The sequence below is a fragment of the Cydia pomonella genome, chromosome 18 (assembly GCF_033807575.1).
Source record: "Cydia pomonella isolate Wapato2018A chromosome 18, ilCydPomo1, whole genome shotgun sequence".
Taxonomy (NCBI): Eukaryota; Metazoa; Arthropoda; class Insecta; order Lepidoptera; family Tortricidae; genus Cydia; species Cydia pomonella.
In genome coordinates, this window is record NC_084720.1 from 2,153,342 (window position 1) to 2,180,943 (window position 27,602).

The 27,602-nt window shown below is 40.8% G+C and overlaps 1 protein-coding gene across 6 annotated transcripts; it reads right to left on the reverse strand.

Moving 5' to 3' along the window:
- Positions 1-655: 655 nt before the first annotated feature.
- LOC133527639 (nose resistant to fluoxetine protein 6-like) lies at positions 656-27,566 on the reverse strand. 6 transcript variants are annotated; one of them, XM_061864737.1, is made up of 14 exons: positions 27,131-27,566; positions 26,797-26,911; positions 16,936-17,075; positions 16,191-16,509; positions 11,634-11,742; positions 11,221-11,305; positions 10,943-11,109; positions 9,431-9,509; positions 8,828-8,931; positions 7,448-7,621; positions 4,881-5,031; positions 3,776-3,962; positions 2,116-2,258; positions 656-820 (listed from the first exon to the last, which is right to left on the reverse strand). In XM_061864737.1, exons 2-14 carry the CDS (start codon positions 26,861-26,863, stop codon positions 659-661), a joined length of 1,887 nt encoding a protein of 628 aa, XP_061720721.1. In that variant the 5' UTR covers positions 26,864-26,911; positions 27,131-27,566; the 3' UTR covers positions 656-658. The 6 variants fall into 6 exon arrangements, with proteins under 6 accessions (XP_061720721.1, XP_061720720.1, XP_061720719.1 ...); XM_061864736.1 differs by having other exon boundaries at positions 27,143-27,565; XM_061864735.1 differs by having other exon boundaries at positions 26,797-26,923; positions 27,143-27,565.
- Positions 27,567-27,602: the final 36 nt, after the last annotated feature.

Here is a 27,602-nt window from a genome sequence, read left to right on the forward strand (position 1 = left end):
TTTTTTTGTTCAAGTATTCTAGGTATTGTAGCGCCATCTATTTAAGGTTTTTTGATGACACTTTTTGGTACATGGAGATTTATTTCCTTACCTCCACCTTCCGTAGTTTGTTTATTTTTCATATGAACCATTTTTTACATTTCAAATATTGTAAGCGATGTGCTGATATTTGGTGAAACGGAAAAATATTAGTTCTCGGGACCGAAATCGGGTCTAATATCAGGGGGCCTACCGCGAAAACCGAAATTCGCAAATTGCGGGGATCTTTCTCTTTTACTCTTATTAAGACGTAATTAGAGTGAGAGAGAAAAATAAAATTGTATTCGTAACCATGGTAACTCCAGGTTTACAAGTGGCGCTTAATATAAGGCCTTAGTGGACGCTCGAGTTGGGCGAGCAGCGGGGCGGGGCGTGCGGCGTGCATGCTAAACAAATGCAAACGTATAGGAGCGGCCGCACTGCACGCTGCTCACATCACTTGAAACCGGACCGGATCACTTTGAGCCGGACGCCACGCTGCACGCCCCGCTGAACGCTCGGCTTCGAGCGTCCACTAAGGCCTTACACTTAGAGAAGTGAAATCTAAAGCTTGACGCACACACAGGAAAGGTGAGGGCGGTTTCCTCGTCATACACATTAAATAAATCTTTGGTAGCAACTAAAGCTTAACTACAATCATCTTCTTGCTGGCCTTGGCTGCAGGCTTGGCTTGCGGCACCAAGGCGACCTTGACCAGCTCAGCCAGTGGACTCTCCACCGTAATGAAGAGAGGAACTGCCAGGCTGTACGCCATGCAAATGCACGACAACAAGTTTGTGAGCTGTGGACAATGTGGCAGATCGTTAATAATAAGCGGACCCCCGATCTATTTTGTAAAATAATAGATACCTATCTATATCTATTCTATCTGTCGTTCTTTTCGTAATCTTGTTTTGGACCACTCAGTCACGCTTGTCTTTCTGTATTTTATCAAATAAATAAAATATTTTTTTGGCAAAAATTTCATTTTTGTTACAATTTTTTATCGCTGATTGTACTTTTTTTTAGACAGGCGACTAATACTCATCGAGCTAATGCTAAAAACCCCAAACACAATTAGGTTGCGTTGTTTTATCACAGAGTTCCTACAGCCACCTCCTGTCTCCATCATCAGATCAGCTTGATGGTATCATAATATTGCATTGTCACCTGACTTACATATGCATGCAAAATTTCAGCTCAATCGGAAATCGGGAAGTGGATCGAATTTAACTTGCAAGATTTGATTACAGACCGACAGATAGACAACGGGACAGGAGAAACTGAATAAAAGCTTGTAAATAAGTTTTTGGCAAACATTTCATTTTTGGTACAAGCTTTTATCGCTGACTGATTTTTTTTCCACAGGCAACTAATATTCATCGAGACAATTCTAAAAACCCCAAACACAATTAGGTTGCGTTGTTTTATCACAGAGTTGCTATGGCTGCCTTCTGTCTCCATCATCAGATCAGCTTGATGGTACAACAATATTGCATTGTCAACCGACTTACATATGTATGCAAATTTTCAGCTTCATCGGAAACCGGGAAGCGGGTCAAATTTAACTTGCAAGATTTGTCCCATACATACTAACAGGGCAAGTTAAATAAAAGCTTGTAAAAAGACAAGTGCTATTACATGTCTTTTTAGCTGTAGATTACTTTAACCATGAGAAAAAATTAAAAACTAAATACCACCTCATACAAAAAGCTACACTCCGTCCAATTTTTGGGGACAAACAACAAGACAACAGTGGCGGATCGTTCAAAGAACTCGATTCCCACCGGCTTGTATAATTTCAGTCCGTTGAGTACCTTCACGATCGGTTCATGGAGAAAAGGAAAGCAAGATTAGCTCCGGGTTCCCTACGAATATTTGTGACGAGCCGCCACTGCAAGACAACGAAAAGAATTTTACAGTACATATTACAGTGCGATAATAAGTTTTAATTTATCGTCACTCGTTTCGCATTTCCTACTTTTCGCACTTGTATCGTAATATACTATTGACTCAGCCCATTAATATGATTTCAATATTCAAATAGCGGTTCGATGTCAGGTGCACGGTTTAATTGGCCTGTCTATCGATACTTACAAGCCAGAACACGCCAATAGGGACCAATTCATCAACGTTGCCGATGCCGAATCGCAGAATAGGGATGTGCACTAAATACGCGAAGTACGTGAGTCGGGAGATGCGGGCCCATCCGCCCCAGTTTAAGAACCCGCGGAACGCTCCTGGAAACAGTTCATATACTTATATTTTTGTCTTAAGTGAAAAACTGTTTTTTTTTTATACTACGTCGGTGGCAAACAAGCATACGCCTATGTACGCCTGCAACTCCAGAGGAGTTACATGCGCGTTGCCGACCCTAACCCCCTCCCCCCCTCGTTGAGCTCTGGCAACCTTACTCACCGGCAGGAACACAACACTATGAGTAGGGTCTAGTGTTATTTGGCTGCGGTTTTCATGTAAGGTGGAGGTACTTCTCCAGTTGGGCTCTGCTCTAGATCTGGAATGACATCCGCTGTGCTGTGCCCTACCACACAAAGCGAGATGACATTCACAGTGCCCATGCCTCTCTTATAAAGCCTCTCTTGAATACACCAATCATCATTAAAAATTTACTCAATTAAAACAGTCATAGTTTGGTTTGGGAGAACTCCACTACAACGCCGGTAGAATTTGTGCGGAAAGAGAAGAGTCGTGAAATGTATGGGGCTCGATACAATACATTCCATGACTCTTTGCGAACAAACTAATGACGGCGATGCTCATCGGAGAATCTGAGCCACGACACCGCCATCGCCGAGCTTAAGAGTTATTACCGCGGACGCGGACGCTCCGGCTGTGGAATGAGCTGCCCCCGAAGTTTTCTCGAAGCACTACAGTATGGGGCTTAAATAAGGGCGAGTCGGACTCCCTCACCGTTCCGTACTTTTTAGTATTTGTTGTTATAGCGGCAACAGGAATACGAGACATCATCTATGACGGTTAATAAGATACCTGGTAACTGATGGATGGACGGACAGCGGAGTCTTAGTATTTTTTTTATTTTAATTTAATATTTTTTTTAATAGGGTATCGTATTACCCTTTTGGTACGGAACCCTAAAAAAGAAGTGTTTTTAAATGGTCGGCAACGTACATCATGTAATGCCTGCATGGAGTTACAGGCGTCTATAGGCTACGGTGACCGTTTACCATCAGACGGGGAGTGCGATTGTTTGCCACCACCGTCGTATAAAATAAACATCTTCGACTTCGACCATAATTTGTTATAACTTACAATTACCTATAACACAAATCTCTATTAAATACCTACCATAAAGAATATGAAGGGCAAGTTGTTAGGATACCTGATACCACTCGATAGCATTTTGTAAACATTCTGGAAAGCAGGATTGTGAAGATGTGTCTTCAAAATTGGATTAAGAAAAAGAGAAGAAAGCAGTGCAAAAGCCTAGAATTACATATCTCAGCGAAGTAAGAAAGAATGGGTCGTATAAGGAAATCAAAAGACTGGCCCATGGCTAGAATGATTGGCAATTACTCCATCTACAAGAGCAGAGCTCTTAATGCTTAATATTAATGATAAAGATTTTGAGAGTTTATTTTTCAACTGCATATCACAATGCGCTTATGAACGTCAAATAAAGCTACGCCAGCTCTGACCCTACACCACTGCTCGAAAAGATATAAATCCCTCCTCAATGGAGAAGAGTATACCAATCGGCGGGACACATTGAACTTACTGTCGGTTTTCACAATCGTCAGATATATGAAGACCGCGGTCACAAAGCCAAATATGAACTTGATCGCACTGGAGTAGACGACGCGAACGCAGATCGGTATGATGATGCCGTCGATGTAGAACACGTAGCCTGTCAGCACGATGACCAGCATGATGGGGAACAGCGACCAGTATAGCGGCAGGTATGCCTGGACAGATAACACGAATATTTAGCTTCAAAACATGTTAATTGCTACACCAGCATTACTGCTGCAGTTTACAGTGCGACTTTACTGCTAACTGCACTGCTGCATCAAATGTCAAACCGGACAAGTGCGAGTCGGACTCGCCCACCGAGGGTTCCGTACTTTTTAGTAATTGTTGTTATAGCGGCAATACATCATATGTGAAAATTTCAACTGTCTAGCTACAGCCTGGTGACAGACGGACGGACGGATGGACGGACAGACAGCGGAGTCTTAGTAATAGGGTCCCGTTTTACCCTTTGAGTACGGAACCCTAAAAAACTCATACTCATACTCATTTATTCATAAAGTCAATTTACATGTCAAAATCTGTTATTAGTATCAAAAATGTTTTACTATTAGTATAGTAACCTATTATAAAACCAAAACTTCAGCGTAGGATGTAATTCAAATTAGTATTGTTTCCAATCTGACTCCACAACACAGGCATAGCCTAGTGTGGCAGTCATAGGTTAAGGAAATCTTGTAAAATTTTTGGTAAATAAACTATATATATATATTTTTTTTAAATAAAACTAGATTAAAGTTAAAACTAACTTAAAATTACAATTAAATTAAAACAAAGCCAAACATAGCCAAACGGAGTTGTTTAACAATTTAGTTACATCATCTGCATACTCTGTCAGTCTTTTTTGAAATCCACAAACATCGCATCGCATGAAGCTCCGAGCGTATTCCTTCTTAAGTTTTATAAGATTTATAAGTATAGATTGAGCTTCAGCGAGCTTGTATTTAAAAATAGTTCTGGAACCGGGAATTCCGGTTCTCCTCATAAAAAATAAACTATAAGCATTCCCTGCTGATATAAGAAACGGACTTAACCTTTTTCCCTGATTTCTTCATTCTTCAAGCCATATTTACCTTGAATTTCTTCGCCCCTAAGTCACTATCCGTCAAATTGTAGACAGCGTAAGCCATCGCCAGTCCAAGCCCGTAGCAGACGAGGTTGGTGTGACCACGTTTGTACAAGTTGTTAAACGTCGGGTCTTCTACGAAAAAGTTTAGCGCCACTCTAAAACAAGTAAAACAAGTAACGGGCTACAATAAATGCCAAAGTATCTGAATTTGAACCGCGTCGACGCTTAGAGCTGAGGGCCTACCGCGAACCACGTTCGACGTGTTGCCTCTCTGTCGCACTTGTAAATTCGTACGTAAGTATGACAGAGAGGCAGCAAGCGTGACGATATAAAAGCCAGACCACTTGCGGCAATACACGATAATTACACAAATGGTGTGCTCTCATGCCCGCAGTGTTCGTGAATCGTGAACTTTCGGTAACAAGATCGGCTACTTTTTTTTTTTATACTACGTCGGTGGCAAACAAGGATACGGCCCGCCTGATGGTAAGCAGTACCGGCAGGAACACAACACTATAAGTAGGGTCTAGTGTTATTTGGCTGCGATTTTCTGTAAGGTGGAGGTACTTCCCCAGTTGGGCTCTGCTCTAGATCTGGAATGACATCCACTGTGCTGTGCCCTACCACACAGAGATGACATTCACAATGCCCATACCTCTCTTGTGGACGTAGTTTAAGGACGTACCCGGGTCCGGGTACATCAGTCACATGCAAGCACACCAGAGTCAGCAACAAAGTTGATAGCAGTCGCCGTGCCCGAATCGGCCGTGGAGTTCTCAATTAAAACAAGTCACCGATTTTAAAGCGGTAGCAACAACGTACCTAATACTCATTACTTGAACTAACATCTGACATAGAGGCAAATTCGAACGTTGTACGTCGGAATGATATTTGAATCATGTACAAGCGAAATGCACGATAACTAAGTAACATGTGGAATGAGCTCCCTTCCGAGGTTTTCCCGAGGGGCTACAGTATGGGGTTCTTCAATAAAGGAGTGTACAGGTTTTTAAAGGGTCGGCAACGCGCATGTATTTAACACCTCTGGAGTTGCAGGCGTCCATAGGCTGCAGTGACTGCTTAGTTGCTTACTATCAGGTGGTCGTATACTTGTTTGCCACCGTCGTGGTATAAAAATAGTACATTACGATACAAGTGCGAAAAATAGGAAATTCGAAACGAGTGGCGATAAATTAAAACACGACCGAAGGGAGTGTTTTAAATCGACACGAGTTGCGAATTACCTATTCGCACATGTATCGTACAACGTTTTACAGTACATATGGCCCTTTAAATGTTCGACACAGTAACGTAATATGCTACTTCTCGCACTAGTGCTATAAAGTAGCCCCATATGTACTGTAAAAACATGATTTTATATCACTGATATCAGTGTACGTGCGAATTGGTGTCTAAATCTTTTCTGTAACTAGTAGGTATTTCGTCCCGAACTGAGAACTCGCGGTTCGCTAAAACTATTTAGTGTAAACTACCCTACCTATGTAAGTACGGTCACGTCTGAAAACATACATACGGACAAAGTGCCAAAATTATGTATACACTAATTTAATATATGGGCAATAAAGTCGAGTATACATATTTTTGGCCTTTTTTCCGTATCAATATTTTCAGACGTAACTGTACCTACACAATGAGTATACTTTTTTGCGAAATTGACCAGTATAGCAAGACCCCTCACAAATAGCTTTTGGGGCTTCCAGCTCCATAACCCCTCGATTGAGCCTGCTCATAACATAATTAAATTAATAAAATCTAATGCCCTCAAATACACGTTTACTTAATATCGTTTAAATTTGAATCGGATAGTTCATTATAAAAAACATTGTAATTTCGGGACGTGTCCCTATTAGCCCGCCGTGTGTTTCAAATTGAATGTAAGAACTTCTCTTCGTCCACTCGTTCGATAAATGAGGTGTCAATAGATTGATGTCAGTCGAGGGAATAACACAGGTTATATAAAAAAAAATCATTGCGAATCCTTCCTGCAGTCGGATTTTTTTATTTTGTAGATTCGACTAATTTCTTTTGTACAGGGGTATTAAAAAAAAATAAACAAATTGACTAAGTCCCACAGTAAGCTCAATAAGGCTTGTGTTGAGGGTACTCAGACAACGATGTATATAATATATAAATATTTATAAATACTTAAATACATAGAAAACACCCATGACTCAGGAACAAATATCCATGCTCATCACACGAATAAATGCCCTTACCAGGATTTGAACCTGGGACCATCAGCGTCGTTGGCAGGGTCACTACCCACTAGGCCATATATATTTATAAATACTTGAATACATAAAAAACACCCATGACTCAGGAACAAATATCCATGGTCATCACACGAATAAATGCCCTTACCAGGATTTGAACCCGGGACCATCGGCTTCATAAAGTTCATGGTAGGGTCACTACCCTCTAGGCCAGAGAGGTCGTCAAAATAATTCAAATATTATGAATTGTATTTTGTAACTTCCATCTTACCTAACCATTGTTCAAACCCTAATATAATTTTACAAAATTGATGAGTATGTTGGAACAACTCCTTACTCTGGAGAGACGATCAGAACAGCATGCAAGTCCTGTACGTAGGTGTGGACAGCGGGGGTGATGAGGCCCACCACCATCACTGCTCCGATGACCATCTTTCGAATTCTGTTGCTGTGCAGCACACAGAATACCAGGAGACCAACTATGCTGAGCTGGAACTCGGCTCCCAGATACCTGAAACATGGGAGTTCTTAGTTTACTAAAGTGAGGACGCTAAACATGAAGAACTTCGTACATTGACCTGTTTGTTCATAACTCTGTTGTACGCGTGTAATTCGAAACACTTGCGTAGAAAAAACTAAATGTTAAGTGAATTCATTCTTAAATTAGGTGACATTTCAAACGTTCGTCCGCCATATTGTCATTTTTTGACAGGTTAGGCATCGAAGACACATACCTATCCGACGTTCAGAAGCAAAATATATCAAACGGCTATTAAATTAATCAAATGAAATATTTTTAAACATGAACTAAAATACCAAATTATAAAGTTACTATTTTAAAAGTAAAACTCATTTATACCTAGTTAATTCGTATGAATTAGTACCGAAAAATATGCTTTTTTTTTCACAATGCATAACTCCCACGGGAACAATATAGGCCTTTGTCCTTCAGTACACCTGCGTGAGATACGATCTTTTTCGAGCAAGTGTCATGAAAATTATATCCCGTCTATGATACGGCGGGCAAGACACTGTGTGAGCGCAACAGTAATGTACCTAACTATGTACGTGCGATGAGATAGGAACAGGCAGGTCAATGAACGACTTAACGTCCTTACTTTATGAGAAATATATTTACTCGTTTCTGCTAGATTAGTCGCTGCTAAATCCGTTTCTACGGAACCTAACAATATTTTTCCCAACTTTGTAATCCTTTAAAGTCAATAAAATTGCCGTGGTACAATATCTGAATGACGTCAGTTAAATAGTTATAATTAGCACGTTCATTTAGGTCGGACTCGTACATATCTAAATAATGTGAGAGCGAGACGCACGCACGAATGATAACTAACTGACAGCAGTGGGGCGACACTCCTCCTTTCGGTCATTCTCGGCTCCGTTCGGCTCAGCATTGCTCCGAGCAATTATTAGGGTTGACATAACTGGACGTCCCTTTGCGTGCAGCACGAACACAGATAAGATAATGACTTGAATTTTGACAACCCTAAATAGCTGAAAGGGATAGTGCCATACATTAGAAAGGGACAGCATGATTCGACCCTGAATCGGTATCAAACTTCGGTTTTGTATTAGGATGTGTCATTTCTGTTTGGTAGTACTATTATGTATTCTGTGCTGATATTCAGATATTGTTTTGATGACTGGAGCACGTTCGAATTGTCCTATTACATTATGAAATAAAGTATTTAAAACTTACCAGGCATGAGCCATGCATTGCGAGTGGTCGATATAGTTATGTATGTACAGCAAATGCTGCCACCAGTCACGGTGGCAGGCCACCGCTTCGGACGTCACACTTTTCTATAACATTAGCAAACGGAATTTGAAATAGAAGTGTATTGTCAAAGAAAACTTTGTAGCCACATAAATTCACCGCCATCTTTCGACACATGATTAAAACTTTTAGAACGCCATTTGACTTTCATCCTTATTATTTTACTGATATGTGTTAAATTTGTTAAATATCAAAAAGTGGCGCCAACTTACCGGGCACAACATAAAGGTTATGGCGCCATCGCTCAAAACTATGCTGTCATACCTTTAGCTTTTGATCTATTAGATGGCGCCACTTTTTGATATTTAACAAATTTAACACATATTCAATTCACAATTCACGCTCCGCTTCTATGATTTGTTTGTTTGTCAAAACAACAACTCATGGCGCAAAATACTGGTTCTCTGTGCCGGTTCTATACGTAGTAATAGTTCAATAATATCTTAAAGTTTCCGATGTATTGGTGTCTCATATTAAAAGTTTGACATACATACTATTGTTTTAATTAGGTTTTTATAGACTTACCAAATAAAAAGGACCCGAACTCAAATGCCTCATCCAGGTCATAACAAATAACATCACTAGGGCGTAGGGTGGAGTCAATCTGCAAAACATACAAGTTACACATTCAAATTGCCCTGCTTCTGTGGCTGAATGGACAAAACAAACAGCAGAATTTATTAACACAGACAGTCCGTCGAGAAATCTAACTGGAGAGTCTATGATATGGAACCACGTCTGTAGCCTGTAAATGCTACTTTTTACTTTGACAAAACCGCTATCCCGTTGACAGACGGCGAGTTTTCATATAGGATTAAGATGAAGACAAGTATCTCGTGCCGGTTTAGACACATCAAAAGGCTTTCTAGTGTCGAAAATCTTTAGAGTGACTTACCAACGTTAATGCATCACCAGCATAAGGCCATGACGCATGCTGCGCGCACGACACGGATGAGGACGTTACGGCTATAGACGAGATGCCGTATCACAAGCCTCTTCAATGTATGAAGATGTATACAAACTGAGCTTTCAATATGTTGCATAACTTTTATAGATAATGCAACGTAGCAGTCCGTCTATAGACGGGAAAACATCTTATATGGTATTTACCTGTGCCACAGCAGACAATTTCAAGAATGGCGCTGTGTCCGTGAACGTGTTAACCTATACGCAGACAGGAAGTGAGTTCCACACATTAACCGTCCCCATAACAAGGCAGGGGCTGCAGCGCGGTCGCATTTTCATCGCCTGTCACGTTCTAACAAGTATGTAAGTGCAAAAGTGACAGCCATAGTGACAAGTGATAAAAATGCAACCATGGTGCCACTGCTGGAAGCAAAGCGTTTAGTGCGAATCAATGGCGGAGTAACAACGTAAGGGTGGAAGTCGAGTCCGAGCCTAGTACCACGGTGGCAAAACGGAGATAGAGAATTAGCTCATATAAGCCCATCGCACACTCCCCAGAATGTTTCTTGTGTTCAGGACGAATAGGTCTCTATCAACCTGGTCCCTCCAGGATGCCTTAGACCCGGCGCTCGCTACAGGCACCGCACAGCAAGGGATCCCTCGGAAAATTACCGAGACATTGTCAGGTATGCCGAGGCGTCCTTAGGCATGTCGAGGTATGCTTGGGAATGTCGAGGCATCCTTTAGGTGTTCTCAGGCGGAGCTGCCAGGCAGGAGCGGCCAAGGTGCTCAAAACTATCTTAACACGCACTCTAACGCATTGACAACAGATGGCACCTTGGGCGCTACGTTATATCTGATCGCGACTGCAAGTCGGAACGAACGTCGAACATCGAACGTCTCGGCAAGTTTGCCTGAAATGCCTAAGGGATACCACGGCATTCTCAAGCACACCTCGGCATGCCTGAAGATGCCTTGGCAATATTCCGATGTATTCCTTGCCGTGCCATGCCGATGGTGGACGCCGGTTCTTAAGGGGTCCACTGATTAACAGTCTGCCGGACGGTATCGGCCTGTCAGTTAGAACAAAAAGTGGACAGTTTGAAATTTACACCATTTAAAAATGCTTACCTCAACCACCTCAAAAGTACACCTTTAGGTAGGTTCAACCAACTCGGTGGACGTTTCTGCTCCGACAACAGCATGTTGTAGGCCATCAGAAAACCAGAAATCATAAAGAAGGTCTGGACAATCAGGGTTCCGTTGAAAAATAAATGGAATGATATGTTATGGTAAGTCTGAAACGAAAAGTGTAGTTTTTAAAGCGTCGGTCGGAATGACTGAGTTGTACTTATATTAAGTGTGTAAGTAAGTACATATACTTACTTACACACTTGATTTTAACTTACCTCTTCCATAAATTGTGGGTCTTTGCCTACTAGAAGACTAGGAATAGGTGAATGACCAATGATCACCAGGAGGGCAGTGATCGTTCTGCGGAAGGAACAATAATTATAGCAAAAAAAAACCAATTTTTTTTTTGCAAAAAAGCTAAAAATATGAAATTTTCTTCTAAAAATGCGCAATTGTTTTGAACAATTATTTTTTTAAATTAAAATTTACAAAAAAATTAAATTCGAAAGCATATCTGCGATTCCGGGCACGCGCAGCCGTCTCTCTCACCCTTACGCTCAGTGAGAGAAGAACCTGATCGAATCACGCTCGACGGGACTTGTAAATTCGTACGCAAGTGTGACAGGGAGGTAATACGTCGAACGTGGTTCGTTGCAGGCCCTCTGAACGTACGGGGTCTTAGTGATACCTGAAGCTGTGGATGGACTTGATCCGTCGCTGCATAGGACTGGAGCTCCCGGGCGCGGCCAGTCGCTGCCAGTTTCGTCTCACAGAGAAGCATAGAACATATCTGCCAACTGGAACGAAACTTTTAAAGTGAATTTTCCGGGGTCATTCTTATGTGACTGCTCAATTTTATCATTTTTTTTTCAAAGGTTGTGCAATAAATTAAATTAAATTAAAATTAAATTAAATTACCGTTTATTTCAAGCGCATGTGGCTCATAAAATGTTAGTTATGTACAATAAAACTTAAAAACTATGTTAGTAACAATAAATATCTTAACTAAAATCATAACCATTCACCGTTACTGGGCTTATGAAGCCCGCAACAATGCATTATGTACGGACAGTCGATCCTATCCGCAATCATAGTTAGGATGGTGTTGGGGCTGGCGCGCACGCGCCGTACCAGCGATGCGGCTCGCAGGCGCATTGCTGCTTTGAAGCATGTTACGTGCGCGTCAGCGAACATCTGTGACGCACTGCAAAAGCGCGGCAGCCCCATCAACACCCGGAACGCATTATTATATTGAATTTGTAGGGCCTTGTACGATTTTTTTGTAAATTTGCTCCACAGGCTGCACGTGTAAAAAGTGGTACAAAAAGCCCTGAACAGGGTTATTTTACTGTCAATAGAGCAACGTGCAAACCGTCGGGCAATCATATTAGCTCTTATCGACAAGGCCCTACGTTCACGTTCAATGTCAGCATTGTCCTTGAGGTCGGTGGTGAGTATATGCCCTAGGTATTTATATTTGAACACTCTTTCGAGATCCACCGAGTTCAAACGAATGGGTGGTACTTCAGATGGTAGAATAGCACCAACCCCAAAGACCATGTACTGACTTTTGCTGACATTATATCTCAGCCCGTGCGCTTGCGCATAGTCCTCACAAACCTGCAGCAATCTTCTCATACCGCAGATTGACGCGCTCAGCAGCACCATATCGTCGGCATAACTCAAATTGTTAACATTAACGCCATCTACGTGACATCCTATATGCATGCTGCAGAGCGCGACAATCAACTCATTTATGTACAGGTTGAACAGCGCTGGCGAGCTCAATCCCCCCTGCCTCACACCGCATTCCATGCCATATGAGTCCGATAGCGTACCAGCCCAACGAACATAGTTGATCTGGTTTCCATACCAATGTCTGAATAAAAAGATGAGTTCCTGAGGTAGGTTTACTGATTCAAGTTTTTTCCATAGTAGATCGTAGGAAACCAGATCAAATGCCTTCGACAGGTCTAGGTAGCATGCATAGACCGGCGTGTTTCTAGTAACATAGTACGCAACAGTGTGCTTAAGGGTCAAAATTGCACTTTCAGTCGAAAGTCCGGGTCTGAACCCAAACTGGTTATCGTGCAGCAAGAGTACTTTGTTTAACTGAGCATTAAGCACACTGTCAAGCACTTTTGCAACAATGGTCGCAAGTGATATCGGTCTATAGTTGCACTTATCTGATAAGTCTCCGGTTTTATTTTTTACAACTGGTACAACTATCGTTTTAATTAAATCCGGAGGCAGATAGGAATGTGCAATACATAGAGAAAAGAACATCGCCAGCACTCGTGTTATATGTTGACCAGCATAGCGCAGATGCTCGACACTGAGCCCATCGTGACCAGGTGATTTTCCTCCTGATATTGATTTGATGGCTTTCGCCACTTCACGGGCCGATATTGACATCACCTTTCTGTCATTCACAGCCCCAGTGACGTCATCATTCCCACATGAATCTAAGTCAGGCTTTACAATAAAGTGCTCTCTAAAGACATTGGCAATTTCTCTCGGGTCATTTACACCATCGACACTCACGGGAAGGCCAGGCCGCACATTTAATTTACTGGTCGACTTCCAAAACGCCGAAAAGTCTTTACTTGAATGATGTGTAGCCACTATATCCATTTTAATTTGGTGTTGATGATCTTGGCACCACTTTAATTTAGATTTAAATGTACGTCTGTCTACACACATTTTGTCAAACTGAATACCGACTGTCGGCTTCCCAGCATGAACCCAGTTCAAAAATGACTGCCTTGCTCTCCCATGGGCATCCTTGACGTGTTTATTCCAGCCAATAATACGATGCTTAGTATTTTTATAAGGTTCATTATGCTCGATAGACCTATTACAAATTGTTGCGGACTCACTAAGGGCAGATATAATGTCGCAATATAAGTTATTTAAAATTATCTGGTGACATGGCTTGTTACAGTATCTATCACCACATTCTATAAATTGAGAAGGGAACTGAATAACTTTTAGTCTATTGTTACATTCCATTGTATACCTCGCAATCTGTTCCCTTGATCTTTCTCCCCATACCGCATAATTACGTTTTATAGGACTAGACACCGGTAACCTAGGTTTTAGATAATTAATGTTGCATTCGACGGTAAGGGGGAAGTGGTCAGACCAGAGTACGCTATAATCTAGTGCGCTTCACTTATAAATGTGAAAGTATCGGATGAAAGTCCAAGTCTGTTTACATCAACACAAACCAACGATTGTTCATCACAGTAGTTCATCAGCTCACTGAAAAATAATTCACCTGGGTGCGAATTTAGGTCTCCTAATATATAAAGAGGAATTGTTATGTATTGTATTGTATTTATCGACCACATTCCATTTAAGGTACAAATTATATTGCATTTTCCGGAAATGTGACTTGTCTGCAAATGAATCTTCAAAACTGGATTAATTGGAATATATTTGGATTTTTTGGGAAAATTTCTAGATTGGTGCGGCCTGGAAAAGGGTTCATTTTTTTTTATGAAGGATAGGCAGGCGTTTGACCACGATCATACCTGATGGTAAGTGATGATGCGGTCTACGGTGGAGCACGCTTACCTATGAGATACCTATTTATTCTAGCCTTGAAGAGATTCAGATTGTACTCATACGGAAACACAGACTCGGGCAGGGCATTCCACTCCTTGGCAGTTCGCATAAGGAATGTTGAAGCGAAACGCTTCGTGCGTATTTGTGGAATACCTACCATGAAGCGATGCCGAAGTGCCGATTGTCTGGTAGTCCGATGGTGAAATGGGGACGGAGGAATAAGATTGTGTAATTCCTCAGCACACTCTCCGAAATGTTTCCTATAAAAAATCGTTAGGCTGACAACCTTGCGACGATGCTCCAGGCTTTGAAGTCGAGCATTCGTCAGATCGTCGTCATTAATAATTCTCTTGGCCCTCCTCTCGACTGACTCGAGCGCCTCAAGCTGGTATTCCACACACGATCGGACTTGTGCTTGGTAAAGGTCGAGAAGCTGCCTAGGTGTAAAATACTGCCTCACCTTGTTGAGGATGCCCAGCTTTTTTGCTGCTAACTGTGCTGTGTGTAATATTCGTGCAAGTGTCGTACATACAAAGACAATTTGAAATAGAGGTGGTTTGGTGGTTTGTTGTGAATTTACTGCCATCTTTCGACTCATGATTAAAACTTTTAGAACGCCAGTTGACTTTGATCCTTATTTTTTCACTGATATGTGTTAAATTTGTTAAATATCAAAAAGTGGCTTTGGTATGGCGGCATCATTTCGAGCGATGGCGCCATAACCTTTAGCTATGCTCGGTAATATGGCGCCACTTTTTGATATTTAACATATTTAACACATATAAATATTAATAGTGTTCAGTAAAATTAAAAATTATGTAAAATGTAAGCTTATCTCTAAAGCCTATTATAGCACACAAGACTACATGAATGATGAAACACCGTGGGATTAAGTGTGATTGTAAAGAATGAATTATTTATTGTTATGTTAATAATGATGAAATTGATAATTCAATGTATACATATACCGTATTTTTGACATTTAGATTTTATTCTAGAAAGTTTCTAGGCTAGTATTTTTATACAATTTTGATGTTTGACGATCCTTTTGTGAAATTCTTATTATTAAGTTTACCATATCTATAATAATACAATGTTTTTTTTTTAGAATAATAATAACTGCATCAATAAATTGCTCTGATATATAGATTAAGATGATATTTGTACAATTTGACGATTTAAAAGTGCTTGTTGCTAGGCCTATTTGAATAAAGAATATTTTGACTTTGACATATCAGTGAAAGAATAAGGATTAAAGTCAAATGGTATTCTAAAAATTTTAATCATATGTCGAAAGATGGCAGTAGATTTACTGTGGCTACAAAGTTTTCTTTGATAATCCACCTCTATTTCTGTGGCTGAGCGAATTTGGCTTGTCCATCTTAGACTCCTGCGTCTCGGCTTATCGCCTTCAATTTTACCTGACCGACATTTCCTGGTTATCACTGTCTTTCCTGGCAATGTCGCCAAAATACACAAGCTCTTTGCGTAAGCAAATGATAGACAGCCCAGTTGTGATGTTAGGTTCCTCAACGATTGATGCATTAGTGCGGCGCGCTGTCCAGTGTATATCCAGCATCCTCCTCAAAGGCATCAATTCAGTTACGGTCAGCCTTCCTATGGTAACTCCTTAGGTACTAAAGTAACACTAAGTAATTGGAATAATTCGACTTACCAAACGTATTTTTCCCATGTTCACAGAAAAAGTCGTAAAAGCTCCCCAGTGAATTGAGAACCAGGACACCGAAAATCACCACCACGAACGCATAGTCCCCACTATCCAATTTCAACTCTTTTGAGTACTCCTCGCAATGAGCTTCGAATATTTTGGCGGTCAAGCTATAATCTCTGGTCAGAGTTTCGTTGAGGCAGGTTTCAACCACTTTGGTCAGGTTTGTTGACGTATGCATGTGGTGTACACAGGTCTTTTTTGGACAAATACCACGGTGTATGTGAGTGTGATCGAAATGAGTTATGGTATTCGCTGAATATTCCTGTAACAATATAGAGAAAGGTATTATCATCAACTCATCAGCTATTAACACTGCCTGATAAAAGTCGCACTGAGACCAAGAAAAGGCAGATTAACCGTCAGACTGCCAAAGACATCAACTGACGCATACGGTAACAGTGTAATCACATCATGCATTCGGATAAGGTTATGATGGCGCATTTTATTGAGTAGGCATGATATTCAAGAGATTAATGAGTGATTGTGGAGATTTTGAAAACTTTGACAAACTTTCCAAGGGCTATATTAAAAAAAAAACTTTTTTGAAATTAACGGTGATAAAAGGGGTCTAACAGGTTCCCATGGGCTTCTACGCTGACAAAGCAGTAGGCATTGGCATAGAAGCACATGCATGGTGTATACTCATCAGTCTGTCAGCTAACTAGTGCCAAGGAGGTCTACAACTTACCACCAACATATGATACAAGGGGTCTGACAGGTTCCCGTGGAGTTCAGCGCTGACAAAGCAGTAGGCATCGCCAGGCACGCGCATGCATGGTGCATACTCGTCGATATTCGTCAATTTCGGCAGCACGTCATACTCCTGGGCTGGAAACAAACAGAACTTTTTATTAACTGAAATATATGTCATATATTAAGAAAAAGTTAGAAGTTAGAGTTGATCAAAAATGCCTAGTCTTTCTATGATGGCACATAGTCGAGAAATTGGGACTGTGGCCAAAGAGTGAAGTATATAGGAAAAGAGAGCCCTCTTGAAGCATTTTAAGGGAACTAATTTCGAAGCGCTATCTCTAATTTGTACCCGAAACTAGCTATTTATGAAATAAATTAACCTAGCAGTTATATGATAAAAAGATATTGATGGATGGATTGTGTGAAAGAGCATATGAGAAAGAAAGGACCTAAGATGCCTAAATAAGGTGCTGAGGTGAAGAAAGATAGAGGAAGATGGAAGAGAAAAACATGTGCCGACCCCACAACATGGGATAAGGGCAGGAAGAAGAAGAAGTTATATGAAAAAAAGATAAACTGAACTATTGTTACACAGCTAACATTTAGTAAGTAAGTAATAGTAATTTAGGAAATTCACAACGAGTGGCGATAAATTAAAACACGACTGAAGGCCGTGTTTTAAATAGACGCGAGTTACGAATTACCTTTTCACACGTGTATTGTAGGTACAACGTTAAAGACCTTTAAATTTTCGACATACCAAACTACATGACATAGTTACCACACTAGGGCGGTAAAGTAGCACCATATGTGCTGTAAATAAATATATTATTATTTAAAACCATGACACCATGACGGTGTCAGTTCGGAGCATTTACAGCACGCGGGAACCCGTTTGCAAGAGTACTAGCTATGTTTTTAGGGTTCCGTGCCCGAATGGTGAAACGGAACCCTATTACTAAGACTCCACTGTCCGTCCGTCCGTCTGCCCGTCTGTCACCAGGCTGTATCTCATGAACCGTGATAGTTAGACTGTTGAAATTTTCACAGATGATGTATGTATTTCTGTTGCCGCTATCACAACAAATAATAAAAAGTACGAAACCCTCGGTGGGCGAGTCCGTCTCGCACTTGTCCGGTTTTATTCATTATGTTTGGCCCATACCAATTTGCCTAAGAACATCTTTAAAACAATGGTTGTATTGTATGTATGATTATGAAAAAGAGAGATGTGATGACGACACAATAAAGATGCAATGCGAACTACCCGCCAACCGTCACTCCGTTGACAGACGTCACGGCGAAAGGGTCGATCGCAGAGTTCATGAATACGAACTGTTGTTGTATTTAAGGTTATCATAATGGATGCGATTTGCACGTCACTCCTATTTTTGAGTTTGAGTGCGACAACGCTATGCGCGTATTATAGCGCCATCCCGCTCGCACATCGGAGCGACATGTGAATCGCGCAGTGTGATAACCTGATAACCGCCTAACCACCCAGTGCACAACAGAGCCTAGACTTCTCAATGGGATTTCTATTTTCATAAATATGGATATATTTAAATATGTTTGAGTGAGACAACGCTATGCGCGTATTATAGTAACATCCCGCTCTATCACCGGGGCGACGTGCGAATCGCGCAGTGTGTTAACCTGATAACCGCCTAACCGCTCAGTGCACAACGGAGCCTAGACGTCACAATGGGATTTCTATTTTCATAAATATGGATATATTTAAATTAATTTTGTGAAGTAGTTACTCATTTCGCGTAAGTGGCATTTGACCTGACATAAAATAATTTCCTGTCGACAATGTCAGTTCTTACAAAAGAAATTGTAGTCGTTAAGAAGGAAGAATAGTTTTACGATCCTAAGCGAACGTACGTACATTTCTGATGATATTTCCATTTCGGGAGAAAACGTTCTCTACTAACTAAATCTTAACAAATCACTTTGAATTTGATGTTGATCGCTTCAGCATAATATGTTCTTTCTAGGTTCGTAGGTTTCGCTTTTTAAAATAAATCACATAGATTTTATAAAACAATAATATAAAATATGATTAAAATGATTGATATGTGTTCAATTTGTCAAATATTAAAAAGTGGCGCCAACGAATAGATCAAAGGTATAGCAGCATCGTTTTGAGCGATGACGCCATAACATAACCTTTAGGTAGTGCCCGGTAAGATGGCGCCACTTTTTATCACACATCAATGAAAGAATAAGGATAAAAGTCAAATGGCGTTCTAAAAAATTTAATTATGTCCGCAAGTGTGGAAACGCTCTTTGGGCCGGATGCGACAAAAGCTTGTACCTAAAATTAAATTGTTGCCAAAAACTTATTAAATCAGTGTTTTAGAATAACTCATCCATGGGAAATAAATCAGGTTAGGCCTGCGACCTTTACAGAACTGAACTGCTTCCAGAAATACCTGCGATACTTACAAAAGTTACAAAGACGACCTGCTACCAGAAAAGTGTGTTAGGTTGGGCTAAAACTGTGACCCTTACAGAACCGAACTGCTGCCAGAAAAGTGGGTTAGGTTAGGCTAAAACTGTGACCCTTACAGAACCGAACTGCTGCCAGAAAAGTGGGTTAGGTTAGGCTAAAACTGTGACCCTTACAGAACCGAACTGCTGCCAGAAAAGTGGGTTAGGTTAGGCTAAAACTGTGACCCTAACAGAACCGAACTGCTACCAGAAAAGTGGGTTAGGTTAGGCTAAAACTGTGACCCTAACAGAACCGAACTGCTGTCAGAAAAGTGGATTAGGTAAGGCTAAAACTGTGACCCTTACAGAACCGAACTGCTGCCAGAAAAGTGGGTTAGGTTAGGCTAAAACTGTGACCCTTACAGAACCGAACTGCTGCCAGAAAAGTGGGTTAGGTTAGGCTAAAACTGTGACCCTAACAGAACCGAACTGCTACCAGAAAAGTGGATTAGGTAAGGCTAAAACTGTGACCCTTACAGAACCGAACTGCTGCCAGAAAAGTGGATTAGGTTAGGCTAAAACTGTGACCCTTACAGAACCGAACTGCTGCCAGAAAAGTGGGTTAGGTTAGGCTAAAACTGTGACCCTAACAGAACCGAACTGCTGCCAGAAAAGTGGATTAGGTAAGGCTAAAACTGTGACCCTTACAGAACCGAACTGCTGCCAGAAAAGTGGATTAGGTTAGGCTAAAACTGTGATCCTTACAGAACCGAACTGCTGCCAGAAAAGTGGGTTAGGTTAGGCTAAAACTGTGACCCTTACAGAACCGAACTGCTGCCAGAAAAGTGGGTTAGGTTAGGCTAAAACTGTGACCCTTACAGAACCGAACTGCTGCCAGAAAAGTGGGTTAGGTTAGGCTAAAACTGTGACCCTTACAGAACCGAACTGCTACCAGAAAAGTGGATTAGGTTAGGCTAAAACTGTGACCCTTACAGAACCGAACTGCTGCCAGAAAAGTGGATTAGGTTAGGTTATTTAAATGCCGGTTTAACTTTCTGAGTTATAATTATATGGACACATAAATTATATGTCAAACAATACGGAATTTCAAAACGTTGCGTTTTAAATTATTTCCGAAATAAACCAGCAATCAATTAAAATTTGGTGTCATTAAAATGTACCAAGGCAATGGTACTACAGGCGTAGAACGCGGCAAAGGCGATGGCAGTCAAAGTTGAGAATTATTTGTTAATAAACAACCGTACAAACATGAAAGAAACTCTCGGAAATTGTTATTTTCCCAGTAAACAACCTTGACTCGTGTTATTTGTTTGAAATGTACCAATGCAAACTATTAGTCACAGCAGTGTTAGGGTTCCGTAATTAAGAGGCTGTCAATACCTAAAGCGCGCACACTGTCTATTTGTATCGGAGTAAATGAGATAGCACTGTCGCATGTTACTGGGCCTGGGCAAGGGAATAATAAGAAAAATATTTAAATAAAAAAAAGTGGATTATTAGTGTAATATTTTACTCAACAGCGGTTTAGATATAAATGTTTTGAAATTGTGATTTTAATTGCAGACCCATAAATCAAAACAATAAAGACATAAAACCGTTTAATTGTGATTTTAAGACCAATCTTTGCAATTATTTTCTATCGAGCCGATTTTGTTCAATCATGTATCGAGTACAACCACGGTCTTTGAAATATAATTAATATGAACATATATTTTTCTTACTTGACTAAAACAAATAGTCTTTCTTAAAAAACTGTTTAAGTAACATCAATTTCAAGGACATTGGGTGTTGACAGCCTCTTAACCAGGAGCCCTTATAGTTTCGCCATGTCCGTCTGTCCGTCCGTCCGCCCCTTTGCTCCGTTATGTTACTCGAAGTGTGGGATGTATCGTTGGATATTTATTTTAAAATGTACAATGGTCTCCACAAACCATTTTTTGATAAAGTGAATATTAAGGGACTCCCTTATGCTGGTAATGTGTGTAGAGTCTGTTCGGACAGAGAAGAGTCGTGGAATGTATTGGGCCCCATTATTGGGGCATGTATTGGGTCGTGGGATTCTACACATTATACTTACTACCTAATAGGCCCCGTTTAGCCTATCCTGACAGAATGGTAACTGCGGACCCCTACACCAAAGAGAATTTAAAACAGAGGTGGATTGTCAAAGAAAACTTTGTAGCGACGTAAATTTACTGCCATCTTTCGACACATAGTTATAATGAATTTTTTTAGAATCGTGGATATCATTGTCATTGAATTGTTATTTTTAACAAAAAAAAGTAAAAAAGTAATAACATCCAGACGACTTACCTATAGGCTAATTTTAATTTTGTTTTATTCTATTTTTTATTTTATTTAAGTTTTCCCTACTTTAGAGCGCCACCTAGTCCATCCACTGGGCCTTACTGATAATCAGCATCGCGGAGTGTGCCATGTGGCTCATACCGCGACACAGCTGAATGAGGACCATAGTTTATAATGAGGACGATAATTTTTTAGTTAGTTTATAAGGTAAAAAAAAAGAAAATATCTTATTTTGAACATATATACAGGAATGACAAATATAATATATTACGACTAATATTGGAAGGAAAAATTGATGGCAAGAGGGGAAGGGGAAGGAGGTTCATCTGGCTTGACAACATTAAAAAAACCGGCCAAGGGCATGTCGGGCCATGCTCAGAGTAGGGTTCCGTAGTTACTCTTCTGTCACAATGAGCTAAACTGGAGCTTAAAGTATGGTAGATTGTTAACCAAGGGATGAACAGTGGGTGTACGTCTTTTTACTATGAAGGGGAAACTTTTTGCGATAACTCAAAAACGGATAAACTGACCATATCCGCTATAGTTTTCATTTAATGTCTTTCTTAAGCTCTACTTCCAAGATTTGTTTCATATTTTTTTGGACCTATGGTTCAAAAGTTAGAGGGGGAGGACACATTTTTTTTTTCTTTTGGAGCAATTATCTCCGAATATATTCACTTTATCAAGAAATGTTTGTTTAAGAGTCCTTATTCCTACAGACAAGCGTATTTTGTAAAATGCTTCCTTTTTCATTCAAGATTACGACGTAACTATTAATATTTATTCAAAAACTGGTAACGTACTTAACTAATCGTTTCCTAAACTAGCGGCTCCAACAGTTCAAATTTTCATTTTCTCTTTTAAACCTCTTTTTTAATGAGGTTTTTTGGGAGTCTTTTCCAAATTTTGCAGTGAGATGTGGCGTTTCGGTTCTCAATTTTGCTGTAAACAAGAATCATTTGGTACATGAATGACTACAATTTGATTCAACATATCTCGTACAAGGGGCTGGAATGATTAACAATCGAAGATTCATTTGAAAAAACTGATAAAATACCTTCCGAGTTTTCTTCATTTTTTTGGCGAAAACAGGGTTTTATTATATTTATTTTCCGCAAATTGTACGCATATTTTGCTTTAAAAATAATATTATAGCAAACTGTAACTTTATGTTAACCTATAAAAAAAAATCATAACTATGGGACCTACATTGCCGTAAATTTATATTTTTTTAAAACACGTATAAATCACGCAGCAGCGACGCCCCGCTCTCAGTCCGCGCGGAGCGCGATTAGAGGACGGACCTGTGCTCGATTGTCAGGCATTCGTTGCGATCGTAATCACCTACGGAGTTCCGAGAAGTGCTATATACTGCGATTAGAAAATCTTAATAAAAGTTCATTTTTTACACTATGCTTAACAGACTCTCGCTTATTGATGGATTTTCAGTGGTCCTTTTTTTATACTACGTCGGTGGCAAACAAGCTTACGGCCCGCCTGATGGTAAGCAGTATCCGTAGCCTATGTACGCCTGCAACTCCAGAGGAGTTACATGCGCGTTGCCGACTCTAACCCCCTCCCGCCCCTCGTTGAGCTCTGGCAACCTTACTCACCGGCAGGAACACAACACTATGAGTAGGGTCTAGTGTTATTTGGCTGCGATTTTCTGAAAAACGCATTTTTACTTGAAATTACGTTAGGGTTTGCATTTGCATTATTATTTTTGACCCGGATGAAGTCCAAGTTCTCATGATGGAGTCAGGAGTTGGTCACCAGAACTCCTAATCTACTCATTATAATCCCATCGTGTTTGGGCTCAAAAGATTTGCCCTGACGAACACCATCGATCTAGATGAGGTCCAGGGTCTCATGATGGAGTCAGGAGTTGGTCACCAGGACTCTTAATCTACTTATCATAACGCCATCGTGTTTGGGCTCAATAGATTTGCCCTGACGAGCACCATCAATCTAGATGAGGTCCAGGGTCTCATGATGGAGTCAGGAGTTGGTCACCAGAACTCCTAAACTACTCATCATAACCTCATCGTGTTTGGGCTCAATAGATTTGCCCTGACGAGCATCATCAATCTAGATAAAGTCCAGGGTCTCATGATGGAGTCAGGAGTTGGTCACTAGAACTCCTAATCTACTCATTATAATTCCAACGTGTTTGGGCTCATGAGATTTGCCCTGACGAGCACCATAGATCTAGATGAGGCCCAGGGTCTCATGATGGAGTCAGGAGTAGGTCACTAGAACTCCTAATCTACTCATTATAATTCCATCGTGTTTGGGCTCAAAAGATTTGCCCTGACGAGTACCATCGATCTAGATGAAGTCCAGGGTCTCATGATGGAGTCAGGAGTTGGTCACTAGAACTCCTAATCTACTCATTATAATTCCATCGTGTTTTGGCTCAAAAGATTTGCCCTGACGAGCACCATAGATCTAGATGAGGCCCAGGGTCTCATGATGGAGTCAGGAGTTGGTCACCAGAACTCCTAATCTACTCATCATAACTCCATCGTGTTTGGGCTCAATAGATTTGCCCTGACGAACACCATCGACCTAGATGAGGTCCAGGGTCTCATGATGGAGTCAGGAGTTGGTCACCAGAACTCCTAATCTACTGATCATAACTCCATCGTGTTTGGGCTCAATAGATTTGCCCTGATGAACACCATCGATCTAGATGGGGTCCAGGGTCTCATGATGGAGTCAGGAGTTGGTCACCAGAACTCCTAAACTACTCATCATAACGCCATCGTGTTTGGGCTCAATAGATTTGCCCTGACGAGCATCATCAATCTAGATAAAGTCCAGGGTCTCATGATGGAGTCAGGAGTTGGTCACTAGAACTCCTAATCTACTCATTATAATTCCAACGTGTTTGGGCTCATGAGATTTGCCATGACGAGCACCATCGACCTAGATGAGGTCCAGGGTCTCATGATGGAGTCAGGAGTTGGTCACCAGAACTCCTAATCTACTCATCATAACTCCATCGTGTTTGGGCTCAATAGAGTTGCCCTGACGAGCACCATCAATCTAGATCAGGTCCAGGGTCTCATGATGGACTCAGGAGTTGGTCACCAGAACTCCTAGTCTATTCATCATAACTCCATCGTGTTTGGGCTCAAAAGATTTGCCCTGACGAGTACCATCGATCTAGATTAAGTCGAGGGTCTCATGATGGACTCAGGAGTTGGTCACCAGAACTCCTAATCTATTCATCATAATGGTAATTTGATGGTGCTTGTCGGGGTAAATCTATTGAGCCCAAACACGATGGAGTTATGATAAATAGATTACGAGTTCTGGTGACCAACTCCTGACTCCATCATGAGACCCTGGACTTCATCTAGATCGATGGTACTCGTCAGGGCAAATCTTTTGAGCCCAAACACGATGGAATTATAATGAGTAGATTAGGAGTTCTAGTGACCAACTCCTGACTCCATCATGAGACCCTGAACATCATCTAGATTGATGGTGCTCGTGAGGGCAAATCTATTGAGCCCAAACACGATGGAGTTATGATGAGTAGATTAGGAATTATGGTGACCAACTCCTGACTCCATCATGAGACCCTGGACTTCATCTAGATCGATGGTACTCGTCAGGGCAAATCTTTTGAGCCCAAACACGATGGAATTATAATGAGTAGATTAGGAGTTCTAGTGACCTACTCCTGACTCCATCATGAGACCCTGGACTTCATCTAGATTGATGGTGCCCATCAGGGTAAATCTATTGAGCCCAAACTCGATGGAGTTATGATGAGTAGATTAGGAGTTCTGGGGAGTTCTGGTGACCAACTCCTGACTCCGTCATGAGACCCTGGACCTCATCTAGATCGATGGTGTTCGTCAGGGCAAATCTTTTGAGCCCAAGCACGATGGAATTATAATGAGTAGATTAGGAGTTCTGGTGACCAACTCCTGACTCCATCATAAGAACCTGGATGGACTTCATTCGGGTCATAAATAATAATACAAACCCTAACGTGATTTCAAATAACACTGAAACTCTATAGCACTAATGTGCGCAAACGATTGGCATCTTGACTAGGCAGCATGGGTGCGTAGCCACCATGCCAATCGATACGACAACGAAACACTATCTGTCTCTCTCTCGTACTAATATGCACAAACGATTGGCATCTTGGCTGGGCAGCATGGGTGCGTAGCCAACATGCCAAACGTTTACGATACGACAAGGAAACACTATCTGTCTCTCTATCGCACTAATATGCGCAATCGATTGGCTTCTTGGCTAGGTATCATGGGTGCGTAGCCAACATGCCAATCGTTTACGATACGACAACGAAACACTACTGTCTCTCTATCGCACTAATATACGCAAACGATTGGTATTTTGGCTAGGCACCAAGCAAGTGTGTGGCCAACATGCCAATCGTTTACGATACGACAACGAAACACTATCTGTCTCTCTATCGCACTAATATACTTTATTTATACCTGCAGTCATTTACTAACTTCTTCATTTTCCATTGGTGTGAAAGAGACAGAATAAAGAGCAAGGGTTATAGTACACTCTGTAGTCTGTACACTTAGTAGTAGTGTACATAAAAAAAACTACTGTGCATATAAAATAAAATAAAGAGTGCCCATATGATATCATATAACACTAAAATTAATGTTGCTTGAAATTATATTGAAAACTATCAAGATTATTCTAGTCTGCATTGAAACGCGCGTCGCGTTGCCGGCGCTCGCGTACCGAGCGCCAACGCCATCTATCGAGCGTTATTTCGTGAAATCGGAGAACGCTACCTTTCCAACTATACTATCACACACTGAAGGGTTGAAGCAAAAAAAAAATGTTCACCCCCACTTTACGTGTAGGGGAGGTACCCTAAAAAAATTAAATTTTTAGATTTTATTGTTTTTTTTTATACTACGTCGGTACGCCGGCAACTCCAGAGGAGTTACATGCGCGTTGCCGAGCCTAACCCCCTCCCACCCTTCGTTGAGCTCTGGCAAACTTACTCACCGGCCGGTCTTAAGCTTTTATTGTTGTATAAGTAATCTGAGATGATACTGTGGATGATATTTATTGAAATACTCACGAGTCAATTTATATATCACCGCTGTAGAATGCCGCAATACTAACCCAAACACAACTAATCGTAACATTTCACTTCACTTTATTCGCTTTAAATAATATTTTCAAAAACTTAATCACTTTTCATTTTTCTCAAAAAGCATATTAACGACTTAGTGAACTCTTTGGCCCTCAATGGCGTACTTTTTTCGAAGTACAGTCAAAATATTTAATTTGTGCCCCATTTTATACATAGTAGTGACAATGAATATATAAGTAGCTAGGGACCTCATACATTTGTTACTGAGACAAGGTCCGATATGGGTCACAAATTAAATCTATTGACTGTATGAACGCACTATTCTTATTACTTGGTACGAACTGATGGTCGAAGTTTTTGCCCTAAAGTGCGAAAGTCACGGAGACGCAAAAGATACGTGCGTTCGCGCGGAAACAAGTCAAAAATGTCGGCGGAGTTAACACCACCCTTCGTTATAAGTATTCATCAGTACCCCTAGTGTAAATATTTTCGACAGCGAAACGTGACGTACGCGTTTGCATTAAGTGTCATTTTGTATGAGATTTTTGACTTTCCAAAACGTCCCGCTTGGCGCGCTGTTCAAAAACCCATACAAAATGAGACTTAACGCAAACGCGTACGTCACGTTTCGCTATCGACTAAATTTACACTAGGGGTACTGATCTCTTCGGAAATTTTACTTTTCACATTTAAACATTTGGAAAGTGAAACTCACTGGGTGTAAAAAGCCATTTTCTACCCAGTTACCTGTAAATAAATACATATATGGGGACAATCTTACAGATCGACCT